The sequence below is a fragment of the Homarus americanus genome, unplaced genomic scaffold (assembly GCF_018991925.1).
Source record: "Homarus americanus isolate GMGI-L3 unplaced genomic scaffold, GMGI_Hamer_2.0 scaffold32583, whole genome shotgun sequence".
Classification (NCBI taxonomy): Eukaryota; Metazoa; Arthropoda; class Malacostraca; order Decapoda; family Nephropidae; genus Homarus; species Homarus americanus.
In genome coordinates this window covers 3,183,675-3,197,721 of record NW_024713129.1, presented here as the reverse complement: position 1 = coordinate 3,197,721, position 14,047 = coordinate 3,183,675, and the positions used below count along the sequence as shown (strand labels likewise).

Genomic DNA, 14,047 nt, shown 5'->3' with positions numbered 1-14,047 from the left:
ATTTTCTTCCATATTCCATTCATGCAATGTTTTGTAACCTGATCCCATGCTGCACTAATGTTCTTTATACATGACAAATGTTGTACTCCTTCCAAAACTGTCTGAGCGTTTTCTCACCTTCAGTAGCAGCAACAGCCTGAGCGAAGGTCGTGCGTAAATAATATGCTTTAAAGGCAGAAATAGCACCTTGATCCATGGGTGGATGATAGAGGTGTTAGGTGGCATGTAGACTACCTTAACATCAGGGTGCATGTCGTCCAGGTGTGGTGGTGTCCCGAGCATTATCCAAAATCAGTAAAATCTTTGAATGGAATCCTTTGTTGCAGACAATACCCTTGGCTCGCGTGTGGAAGAAACAAGTCATGAACCAATCCTCAAATAGTACTTGGGTCATCCAGGCTTTCTTGTTACTGCGATAAAACACTGGCAGTGTGCTTGCTGACATGTTTAAAAGCCTGGGGTTCTCTGAATGATAGATCATGAAGGGCTTTAGCTTGAAACCAGCAACATTCCCCCCAACAGAAGTGTAATTCTGTCCTTAATGCCTTGAATCCTGGCATTTTTTTCGTCTCTTTGGATGTACAGTTAACCCTCACTTCTGCGGTCCCGCACTCCAGCGTTTCCACGTTTATCACGGTCTTGCCAGAACCTCGGTGGTCATTCGGTGTGAACCCCATTACGGAGAGTGTCGGTATAGCTTTTTTTGGTGCGCCCACCGATGCAGCCCCTGCCTCTCCCTCCTCCTCCTCCGGCAGGCAAAGCGTGCCAGTGAAATTCGCGCAGTGTGTGTCTTTGATCGTTATCACTGACTTATGCGGTGCCTTGCCAGAACCTCACGTGCTCACATTACGCGGTACGTGAACCCCATTACACGGAGAGTGTCCGGCGCAACGCTATTTTTAGATTCGCCCCACCCGCCACCAGCCCCCCTGCCTCTCCCTCCTCCTCCCTCCGCTTGGGCAAGCGGCGCAGTAAGGTTGCGCAGTGTGTGTCTTTGATGCGTTATCACTGACGTCATATGACGTATCAGACCTGTGATTGGCCATGCATCCCTACCCCCCTCTGCTTCTAGCTGTAATTGGCTTAAAGTATTATGATGTGTCCACCCGGGGGAGGGAGGGAGGGAGGAAAGACGACGCTTGACCTAGCCGCGGCAGTTTCATCCCTCAAGGCCACTCCGTGTAAACGAGCATCCATTGTTCCGTAAAATGGCTTCCACCGGACCACCACCCCCAGAGAGAAACCTTTCCTTACCTGGACCCAGCGGCACTAAACCAAAGAAGACACGACATTCCTTAAGCTACGAGGTGAAGTATACCATCATCCAAGAGTTGGAGAAAGGAACAAGGCAGGTTGATTTGGCGCGCCAGCATGGTGTGAACGAATCTACGATCCGGACTATAAAGAAGGATTCAGCCAAGATAAAGGAGCACATGAAGATCACAAAGTCTACAGGTGCTTCTATGATCAAGTATTTTCACAACCAGGTGCTCCTCAAGACAGAAAAATACTTGTGAGGTACTTGGTGCGTCAGGCGCGACGGAACATGGCGGTCGACACGCGCTCTGTTAAGGACTACGCACGTGAACTGTACATGGCAGTGGCACGAAAGATGGGAACTTCAGAGCCCAAACCCTTTAATGCTTCCTCTGGGTGGTTACAGAGGTTTAAGATCCGGAACAAGATCACCAATATAAACATTGGTGGTGAAGAAGCGAGTGCTGATCGTGCTGCGGCTCGGGAATTTCCTCCGTTTTTACGTGAGATTATGGAGGAAGGACAGTACAGTGACGACCAGGTGTTTAACATGGACGAATCTGGTCTTTTCTGGAAAAAGCTACCTTCCAAGTCCTTCGTTGTGAAGAATGCCAGCAGGATTCAGGGCCGTAAAATGCAGAAGGAACGCATCACCGTCCTGTTTACCACCAATGCCTCCGGTACCTGTAAGCTCAAGTTATCGGTGATCAACACAGCACGCAAGCCGCACGCCTACAAAACCATGGACATGACCAAGCTAAATGTCCACTGGCTGACCGCACGTAAGGCGTGGATGTTCTCTACACTGTCCCTCTCCTGGTTTGATGACTGTTTTGTTCCCGATGTAAAAAAATTCTGTGAGCGACAGAATGTGCCATTCAATATTTTGTTGCTGCTGGACAACGCACCAGGACACTCGCCCCTACTGTTAGATCGTCACCCCAACGTAAAAGTGGTCTTCCTTCCTCCCAACACTACGTCATTAATCCATCCCATGGACCAGGAGTTGATTTGCAATGTGAAAGCTGCATTCTCAACCAAAAAATTCCAGCTCCTGAACGACTACACCAACACCAGGGAAGAGTTGCGTAACCTGAGTGACACCACCACCGATAGCAAGAGCGAAGAAGATGAGGATCAACAGTTGGAACAGCAAAAAATACTCTTCAAACAATTCTGGAGAGTATTTAACATCAAGAAAGCTGTAGACTTCTTGGTGGAGTCATGGGATCAGCTGTCTATTGCTACAATTCGTCACGCATGGAGACATGTGTTGCATGGAATACCAGGTGAGAGGAGGAGTCAATCTGTGACTGGTGAGGTTCAGAATGTTGCAGTAGCAGTGGACCTTGCCAGAGAAGCTGCGCAGACTGTTACAGTTCCAGGCTTCTCCGAGACCACCAACAACGACATCCTGGAGGTGATCAGAGATCCTGAAGTGACTGCCGATGAGATGTTGGAAGAAGAACACGTCAGAGAAGAGGAGGAAGAAGGTGCGTCATTCTCCGAAGAACACAGTTTAAGTCATAGTGATATTAAGGGTGCCATGGAGTGTGTAGAAAAGATGAAGTCCTTCCTTTCCCGCGACAATGACGATGACCGCTATGAAGTCTTCCATACCCGGCTGGTGCAGTCTATGGAGCCGTACATCAAGGTGTATCACGACAACATCAACGCCAGCCGTCAGCAAAGCATAACAGATTTCTTCGCCCGCAACCCACCACAGCCAGCCCAAGCCAGTGATAGTGGCAGTGAAGATGACTTTGAGGGATTTGTCAGGGAAGCCCTGACAACTGTAAGTGACAGTGATGGTGATTCACCTGAGGGCCAGTAATCTGCCCTCTGCCTCGGAACCAGCCTCCATCCCCGCATGCCGACCCATCTCTTCTACTACCGTAAGTGTTACACCTAATTTTTAGTTTTCTAACCTAACCTTTATTTTTCCTATGTTAACCTTTATCTTTCCTAACCTAACCTCTTCTATATATTTTACCTAAACAGCGCCTGAATGAATATATTCTCGGAAATAAATAGTAGTTTTGCTGAAACGTGATGTATTTCAATGTAAAATAGGATAAAATACATGACGAAAACAAAAGACTTTACCTAAGCTTCCGATGTTCATGAGATGTTATTCGTTTTTTTACTAGTTTTCGGTTAAATACTGTTATATTACAATGATATTCTATTCATACTGTGCTTGATATAATACATTCACGGAAATGTAATATTTTTGCTGAAATTACGTACGTATTACAGTGGAAAGTGGGATAAAATCATGACGAAAACAATGACTTTGAAATATAATGCAATATTAACCCCTAAATCGGTTAATTCGTACAATCGGCTAAAACGGACACCCTCCCCCCCCCGTTAGTCCGAACTAACGAGGGTCGACTGTACTGTACTTATATCATTGCTCACCGTTTATTTATTTTTTAATTTTTGTATTTTCTTTATAGTTCTTTATTATTATTATTATTATTATTATTATTATTATTATTATTATTATTATTATTACAGTGTTATTTTTATTATTGTTATCATTATTATTTTATTTTACTTTTTATTATAAATTTTATTTACTAAGAATAATTATTACATTTTCACCACCCAGGCCCTGATGTGGGTCAGTGACCTGTGCCTGGGTAGACTGATCCCCGTAAAAAAAAAAAAAAAAAAATACTTAAGAGTGTCCAGGAGCATCATCCATCACCAGGATCACTTTAAAGTCAATGTTCTTCCTCTGGCAGTACAGTACTGTTGGGCATCAGGAACAAAATGCTTGTCAAACCAATCGGTGCATAAAGACGTTGTAACCCAAACTTTCTTATTAGACGTCTAATAAACATTGAGCTGCGACATATTGGCATGACGGTAGGCTGTAGAACGGGCAGCACGGTTAATAACCAGGGGTTTAATCAAGAAATCTCCACTTGCATTAACTGTGAATAAAACTATAATCCTGTCCTTTGAAGTCTTTACACCCCTTGCCTGTTTTTCATCCATGGAAATGAAAGTGGTCTTAGGTGAGCGCTTCCAGAAAACGTCAGTTTCGTCACAATTGAAGATCTGGTCTCGGCAATAACCACCCTCTTTCACAAGAGCACGAAAGACAGGTAGATATTTTTCTGCTGCTACGGCATCAGCCGATGCACTCTCCCCATGGTAATGGGCAAACTTGACATCATAACGCTTCTTAAAGGCAGCCAACCAACCAACAAAAGCATTGAACGATGGTGGAGAGTTAACGCGTTTCTTTTGTGCAACTACAGCATAATAAACACGTGCCTGATGCCTTACCTGTGGCCCAGACTGGTCACCTTGTTCACTGTTTTTGCTTTCCACACGCTTGTGAAGGTAATGTTCTGTGATAACAAACTGTAGGTTTCGTTGTGAAGTATCGAAGAACGTCCTGCTACTAGACAATCTTGAGAATACTGTACATTCACAGAAGCAGTTAAGGCTTCCTTGTTCTTCTTCAGGGAATGTATGGTTGATTCGGGTCAGTTGAACCTATGCATGATTTCACAGGTACGAGCACCACTTTTGATTATTTCAAGCATCTCTCGTTTCATTTCAAGGGTGTATTTCCTCTTCTTGACACCCCTTACGGTAGTCACGCTTGGCTTGGGGCTTTCCTTGTTGACCTTCTCTACGGCCATCATTACCACCAGAACCGCTCCCGACATTTACATTGTGCACTTCACTCATCGTTAATACATAATAATCGCTCATACAAAATAATCGTTAATACACAGTAATCACTAATACACAATAATCGTTAATACACAAGAATTGCTAATACACGAGAATCGTTAATAGTTAAACAAGAATCTTGTGAAACGTAAGCACAATGGGTTATATGATCCAAGGTTACTGCACTGCTCGCTCATTCAAACTAACTGCCGTTATGCCGTAAACAAAAAATACTCGGCAGGTCGACGGATAACAAAAGACCATGACAATACGCGCTGTCCACTCAACAATGACTCGCGAAACTGGTAATGAAAATCACTATTCTTGAGGGGCTGGAAATTCTAAAAGTGACACGAAACATATGAATCGCAAATCCAAAGCTAGCTAAACTTGAGATCCTACTGTACTGTGATGCAGTATATGAAAGGTTTAAGGGTATCTGTGTTGTTTTGTATACTGAACTTATATTAAACTTTGTAAAGAGACATTTGCTTTGGTTTTCATATGAGCATAATTATCATCTGTAGGGAAAACAAATGCAAATTTGGTGGACCTATTCTATAATATGCTGTGGATCACATAAATGAGTGAGGAAAAAAAAAGGGAAGAAATTCGGCAGGCAAAAGCTTAGCAAGGAGCAAGGCATCTCAGAGAGTACTCATTCACCCAGATTGCACGGTAATGCAGAGGGAGCAGCACAGGAACATAAGAATGGAGGAAACCGCAGGAAGCTCCTGCAGGGCTTGAAGCAAAGGAGGGAGGCATCGAAGAGGAATGGGGACGGATATACATGGGTTATATCCTGGGGAAGGGTAGTGGAAGCAAGAGCGCCTGCACACAGCCAGGGGGACAGCGGCACACCCTCCACCCGCTATACCTCCCACCCAGGAGAAGGCGAGCACCATGTAAACCAGGTAGTAGGCAGCTGTCAAACAGGGAGGTACTACCGCCTGGGAAGATATTGGAAGCATAATGTGTTGTCTAATGATAGACTCTGCTGCCATATGACATCACAAAAATTGTGACCAAGTCCCAGGTTGCTGATCTGACTTTCTGCCTCATTTACATACAATTGCAGGGTCTCAATTGTTTCTCTTACTATTACCAACACAACATACAGTATATCGTTTCACACTATTGATTTTTTTTCATTTTTGTATTTCTTTATGGCTCTTTATTATCACTATTACAATGTTGTTGTTATTATTATTATTAATATTATTATTATTATTATTATTATTATTATTATTATTATTATTATTATAGGTATTATTATTATTATTATTATTATTATTATTATCATTATTATTTAATTTTAAATTTTTTATTTTTATTATAAATTTGATTTACTATGAATTATTATTATTATTATTATTAGTTTCGCCTCCCAGGCCCCGATTTGGGTCAGTGACCTGTGCCCAGGTGGGCTAATCCAGGAATTAAAAAAAAAAAAAAAAAAATGCAAAATACAGTGTACAGTACTGTAATTTGCAAATGCTGCAGCTGCTGAGAATGAAGGGGGGCAGGAGTTACTACCGAGAGCAGAGACATTACCGAGAACAAATTCCGGCTTGAATGTCATGTACAGTACCCTAATACTGACACGTTCCTTGATTGTAAAGGCCTGGGACTTAGGGATAGAAATCCCTTACCAGACTAATCAGGTTCTTAATAAAGGAAAGTCAAGGACCATGGTTTTCTCAGGAATAACAAACAACCGTTTGAGATTGACATCTCTTTACTATAAAAAATATAACACAAAACTCTGACACCACTCAACAAACATCAAATAATTACGGGAGTCAAACAATTAATGCAGTCAATAGTTAATGGAGTTCAACAATTAAGGGAAGCAAACAATTAAAGGAATCAAACAATTAATGGGAGTCAGCAATTAATGGAATCAAACAATTAATGGGAGTCAACGATTGATAGAATCGAACAATAAAGGGGAGTCAGCAATTAATGGAATCAAACAACCATAGAATCAAACAATGAACAGATATTTCCTATGGCAGTGGCCCTGGGGGAAGGTTCTGGAACAAGGTGATCCACACTCAGGGTAGGGAAGCATCCATTCAACTTCACACTCGAGCGACATATGTCTTGAAATGGCAGGAGAACACCGGGGCGCAGAAGGAGATGAACTGACGGTCGTGGTATGCGGTTGTGGTAGATGACCAGAGAATTGACAGTCGATAGGTGAAGGTTTGGGAAAACAGCCCACGAGTCCAGGACCCATGAAGAGATCACAGCCAGAACTTGACGAACAGCGGGGTAGCCAGATAGTGACTGTATGGCGGCTGGGGTGAATCTGCCGGTGACACAGGTAGCAGCGAACCTCCTCACCTCCGTCCAACCCCCCCTCCCCTAAGTGGGGGTCGCGCCAGCAAATGAGAGAGTTAGCAGCGGTAACGAGCAGGAAGATCATTTTCACCCTTACATTGATAGACAGAGGAGTTTGAAACACTACAGAAGGTACACTAACCGGATAATGTGGGAGTACAAGAACAAGAGAATAGACCCAAAGGAACGCGAGTTCAGTATTGACGGATATGACTTATTTATGAACCTTTCTCAAGAGACTTGCAAGAGGGGTGTGGTTATCTATGCTAGGCAAGACCTTAGAGCCAAACAGGTGAGGGTACACGGAGAGGATGTTTTTGAAGAATTTAAGTGGTATAAAATTAAATTAAAGCAAGGAACTTACTTATTGAAGGTGTATCTACAGATCCCCAAGCTGCAGCTTACCAAACCAAAGGAACTTAAGAGCATTCATTAGTAGACAATGCAGCGATGCTCAACCCTAGCCACCTCCTTATCATGGGGGGACTTTAACTATGACGACATCGACTGGAGAAACGAGTTCACGCAAAATGACTTAAATAACCCCACTACTTTTTTTGTAGGAACTCTGAGAGATAATTTTCTGTTCCAACATGTTAGAGACCCGACACATTACAGAGGGGAGCAAACAACCAAGCCCCTGGACATCACTATAACAAACAAGGAGGGCATGGTGGCCAAACTGGAAAATTTAGCCCCAGTTGGCACCAGCCACCATGTAGTGTTGTCATTCAGATTTAACTGTTACTTAGTTCATGACAAAACCAGGCCAAGGAGCAAATATTACAAGGGAAATTACTTCGGGATGAGGGAGCAGATGAGGGGTATCCACTGGCCTGACTCACTAAGGCATAAGAACGCAGAAACTACAGTCAGTTCTGCTATAACGCGATAGTTGTGTTCTTGTAAAACATCGTGTTATAGAAATTCGCGTAATAGAAATAACAGGGCTTATGGAGGAAATAGGGTTAGGTGCAGATTACTACTCGAAATCGAAAAAAATTTGGTAGTTAGCCTAACACAAAGGATAGCAGAGTCTAAATAAATGTTACATTCATATCTAATAATAAAATCATACAGTAAATGTAACACTTTACCTTGAAAAAATATGAATATAACTTGATGGGGGAGAAGGGTGATTTTGAGGTTGATAACATAGAGCTTCTCTTCAAGGGTTATTGCCTTTCTTTTACGATCATCACCGGGAATGCGATCACCAGAACGCTTCTTGGAGATATTCTTCTTTACCATATTCACAGTTAATACCACAAAATTGGAGAAATAGTAAGCAAAAATCGCGTTACAGCAAACAAGCGTTCGCGTTATACAAATATCGTTCCTCTATTCATAAATCGCGTTAGAGCAAATTCGCGTTGTCAAAACACGCGTTTTATGGCAGAGCTCACTGTACGCTGAATATAAATAACTAGTAAAGTGAACCATTTGATCGATAAATATATACCCAAGACTAAACCCAGTGCCTCTAGGAAGACAAGGAGACCCTTACACATGAACCATGCGGCGGTCGACAAAGTTAAGAAGAAAACCCAGAAATTCAAGGCATGGGTTAGGTCAAACGATGAGCAGGACAGGAGGATGTATGCAAGAGCCAGAAACCAAGCAAAGTCAAGAGTGTAGAAGGGCTCAAAAGGAGTTCCACAGGCTGGTTGGAAGCGAGGTCAAGTCAATCGAAAAAGGCATTTTACCGCAATGCAAAGTCGAAATTAAAAACGCGAGTACTGTAGGAGTATCAGACCTGAGGCTTAAAGATGGTAGTTATGCAGCTTCTCACCAGGACAAAGCTGAGGCATTGAACAGTTTCTTTTCCTTGGTGTTCACAATAAAGGATGCGATTAACCTTCCTGCATTTGAGGACAGACGGTTCGACACAGCACTGACCCACATTGTGTTCACAGAAGAGGTTATAAGAAATAAACTGTCAAAACTAAAGGTTCATAAGAGTCCCGGCTCTGACACGATGCATCCCAAAGTACCAAGAGAGTTGTGCAACGAGCTTGCTGAGCCCCTGATGATCCTGTTCTGTAAATGCCTGAATGAGTAAAAGGTCCCCTGTGATTGGAAAGTGGCTTATGTGAGTCCTATCTTCAAGAAGGGCGATCGTCACTCCACGAACAAATATAGACCGGCGAACCTGACCAGCATAGCATGTAAGGAATTTGAGAGCATTATAAGAGATGTAATGATGGGACATCTACTACGAAACAACCTTATAAAGGATTGCCAACACAGTTTTATGCCAGGGCCCTCCTGCTTAACACAATTACTCAAGGTACTGGATATTTGGACCCAAATTCTGGAGCAGGGTGGCAATATCGATAATATATACAGTCAACCCTCACTTTACGTGGTTAATGTAACCCACAGGGTACCGCGGAAAGTGAGAAACGCATAAAGTGAATAACATAGCATATGGGATTAAATGAAATAGAGACCAGCTGACCCCCAAACTCCACTTTTTCCAACACAATACCTATGTTCTAGTAAAAATAACATCTTAATTTTATGATGGTACATGCACACAATTAATACTTAAGAGAAATAGAGAAATACAGTCGCCAAGTTAATGTCCATTCAAATAATGGACTCCACTCCCTCCCCCTCTTCTCACAGTACACTCACTGGCTCTTCCCTCTGAGAAATTTTTGGGGGAAAACCAGGTATAGTAATAAATAATACCTCAAACTAAAGTTAGGATAATATAATTGACATTAATGGATTCCTTGTAAGACCAGGAATATTTTGAATATAAATGTCATATATTTTTCACAAAAGATAACATATTTACTCAGAGTAAACATTACATCTAAAATTTGTATGTCTAATGCAAAATCTATGATGTTTATATTCAAAATGATCATCAAATTGTAAGAATTCCAGCAATGTAAATTATATTCTGGCCGGGTAATTTGTATGAATTTTATGAGCTAAAACAAATATCTTCAGTTAATAAAAAAAAAAATATTCTTCACGACACTATCTGTCAATCAAAGTACCCCACCTTGCCTCCCCCCTCTTCCAACGAGCCAGATGGTCAGTCCGTCCCAACCCTCCCCCCACCTCCCACCAACCCTCCCTTCAAGAGAAAGAGTGGGTGAAAAAACTAGATTTTAACATTTAGTATTAAATAATACCTCAGATTAAAGTTAGGATAATATAATTGACATTGCTGGATTCCTTGTAAGACCAGGAATATTTTGAATATAAATGTCATATATATTGCACAAAAGATAACATATTTACTCAGAGTAAACATTATATCTAAAAATTTTATGTCTAATGCAAAATATATGATGTTTATATTCAAAATGATCATCAAATTGTAAGAATTCCAGCAATGTAAATTATATTCTGGCCGGGTAATTTGTATGAATTTTATGAGCTAAAATAAAAATCTTCAGTTAATAAAAAAAAAATAATATTCTTCACACATGCCAGGTAGTCGGTCGCCGGTCCCTCCCTCCCAGATAAATGTGTGGGAATACCAGACTGTTTACCTTTTTAGTAATAAATAATAAATCAGACTAAAGTTAGGATAATATAATTAACATTGCTAGATTCCTTGTAAGACCTGGAATATTTTGAATATAAATGTCATATATTTTGCACAAAAGATAACATATTTACTCAGAGTAAACATTATATCTAAAATTTGTATGTTTAATGCAAAAACTATGATGTTTATATTCAAAATGATCATCAAATTGTAAGAATTCCAGCAATGTAAATTATATTCTGGCCGGATAATTTGTATGAATTTTATGAGCTAAATAAAAAAATTATACTTCACCCGTGTAAAGGGGTACACCCACCGCGGAATGTGAGCATCCTGGGTTCTGGCAGGGCACCGCGTAAACGTGGAAACGCGGAATGTGGGACCGCATAAAGTGAGGGTTGACTGTACCTACATTTTGCCAAGGCTTTCGACAGTGTACCCATAAAAGACTGAAAATTAAAGTGGAAATGTCCTTGCATGGATTGGAGACTTTTTCCACGACTGCAAGCAGTGTGTGGTGATTAATGGCACGAAATCATCATGTGTACCCGTCACAAGTGGGGTACCACTGGGTCAGTGTAATGGGCCCACTGTTGTTTGTTTGCTTCATAAATGACATGTCTGACGTTGTTCATTCCTCCATACAAATGTTTGTGGATGACACCAAGTTATTTCGGAAAATTAAGAAACAAACAGACTGTGAAGAACTGCAGAAGGATCTCTGTGAGCTTCAAGAATGGTCGAATAAATGGCTGCTAAAATTCAATGTCACAAAGTATAAGAGACTGCACCGAGGATGTACCAACCGTAAGGAGGCGTATCATATGTCCCAACGGGACAAAGAAACTGCATTAATTGAGACTGACTGTGAAAAGGACCTAAGTGTATGTTGACAATGAACTGAAGTTCTCGGGCCATTGTTAGAAGGTGAATCAGGCAACTAAATTACAGTATTAGGTCTTCTAAGAAGGTCGTTCAAATATCTAGACGGTCCGTTCCTCGTAATGATCTTCAAGAATGAAGTGCTTCCCCATCTAGAGTACTGTCACCCCGTTTGGTCCCCGAGATATGCTAGGGACTGTCAGTTGGTTGAAAATGTCCAAAGGAGGGTCACCAGATTGGTGCCAGCACTACGATACCTTAGCTACCCTGAGAGATTAGAGTGCCTGCAATTGCCTAGCTTATACTACAGACAGGCAAGGGGTGACCTAGTGACCTAATTGAAGTGTATAAACACCTTAAGGGGCACTATTCAGCGAGTACCCTTACTTGGAGCTGACAGACGCTCGCCCCACAAGGGGTCACAGCTCAAGGTTGAAGAAGCCACAGGTCCAGAAAACTGCGAGGGCAAACTTTTTCGGAGTGAGAGTTGTGAACTCTTGGAATAATCTACCAGAGTGTTGTGATGGCAACGAGTGTGAGCTTTTTCAAGACCAGACTTGACCAACACTGGAGCAGGTTCAGGTACATTCAGGAGATGGTGCATGCCCAGTACTTGCCAACAGTGCGTAACAGATGTGACCGATTGCCCAAGCGGCTAACGAGCCGATCATTTGGTGAAGAGGATAAAAGTAAAAAGTATTTGTCTGATAGTAGGTAGTAGGCAGCTAACAAACAGGGAGGTGCTACCGCCTCGGAAGATACCGGAAGCATAATGTATTGTCTAATGGTAGACCCTGCTGCCATATGGCATCACAAAATTTGTGACCAAGTGCCAGGTTGCTGATCTGACTGTCTCATTTACATGCAATTGTTTCTCTTACTTTGATAACACAACATACATATATCATTTCTCACTAGCGATCTTTTTTTTAAATTTTTCTATTTATTTATGACTCTTTATTATTATTATTATTATTATATTCTCACCCCCCCGTCAGGCCTCGATGTGCGTTAGTGACCCCTGCCCAGGTGGGCTAATCCCTAGTAAAAAAAAAAGTAGTGTTTTAAGAATGAGTTGATAGACTTGAACGAAACTTCGTGGAAACGTTAATTACAATCGGTAAAGGCGTAGATAACGGCTACCACAAGAAGGAATTGTCCAATTTGGTTGAAAAAATTTCTACACACTTATATCAAGATATTAAACACAAAAATGGAAACGACAATTCATAGAACCTAATAGAATCTGACCTAACATACCCCATAGAACCTAACCTAATATACCCATGGTTTGTTAGGTGTTGTTAGTCATGTCTTAAAAGGTTAGGTAAGTTACTTTAGGTTAGGTTTGTTAGGTCAAGTACTTATAGGGTCTGTGCATTCTCGTTTCCATTTATCTATTTAACAGATTGTAAATAACGTTTCAACAAATATCCAGTGTATGTAACACCAGGATGTAAATTGATAAAGTTTTAATGGCAAAAGCCCCATGAGTAAATACTGTGAGTGAAAGTAACTGAGAATTGTAAGTCATAGGAATCAATGATATATAACTTTCTTTTATGAAGTAAACACTTTCATTCTAGCTTTAGTTAAGCAGAGCGATGGTAAATATTGCCTGGGAGGGATTCACTACATCATTTTAATATCCATGGAGGAAGACATTCCATTCTCTAGCTGATAAGGGAATAATTTCCAACAGAAGTAATGTTGTAATTACCCTTTAGCAGTAATCTTGTAGACTCACTGTAGGACACTCTAGGAAGGTCGTAAATCCCTCCCGACGCTACATTATGACGTGAGATTGACGCCATGTTGTTTACACCGTTTCTATGGTAACGCCTCTCGTCATGTGATTGGTCGTCACTCCTTGTTTTGATGTTACTATATTTAAACTAGTATGATTGACTCTTTTAAAGACATATCTATACTCACACTCGGCTGTGTGGTATATTTCATGTTTTTTAATACATATTTAAATCTTTATTGTTTAATTATATGAATTTTAGGTAAAAAATAAGCCACATAGAAGTACCTATTCTCTACAAACGTTCGTATTATTGGAACGTATGGCGTAGATCAGCAGGTGACTGGAGAGAAATGTCATACAGACGGAGCTGGAGAGTTTAAAAGACATTTCCCTTATTTGAAAATCACCGCAATGAATTTAGGACCTAAAAATCCATATGGTAACGGCCTAGCATATGCTGGTTTCAACCAAGATCAAGGTGAGAATGATAAGGATGGCGTCGCAAGTTCACATTGGCTTCCTATATTGTTATCTTTGAAAATGAAAAGAAAATTTATCCGGTAGTCTTCCTTTTAGTTCTTCTTGAATGAAAATGTATT

The 14,047-nt window shown here is 41.1% G+C and overlaps 1 protein-coding gene across 1 annotated transcript in view; it reads right to left on the bottom strand.

Annotated features, from left to right (window-relative positions):
* The window catches only part of LOC121871034, a gene marked incomplete at its 3' end in the record, with an annotated part of 20,660 nt that extends 7,110 nt beyond the window's left edge, over positions 1 to 13,550 (bottom strand). The window contains 1 exon segment of the mRNA XM_042373100.1: positions 13,419 to 13,550. Within this exon segment, the coding sequence (XP_042229034.1) occupies positions 13,419 to 13,512 (94 nt within the window).
* Positions 13,551 to 14,047: the final 497 nt, after the last annotated feature.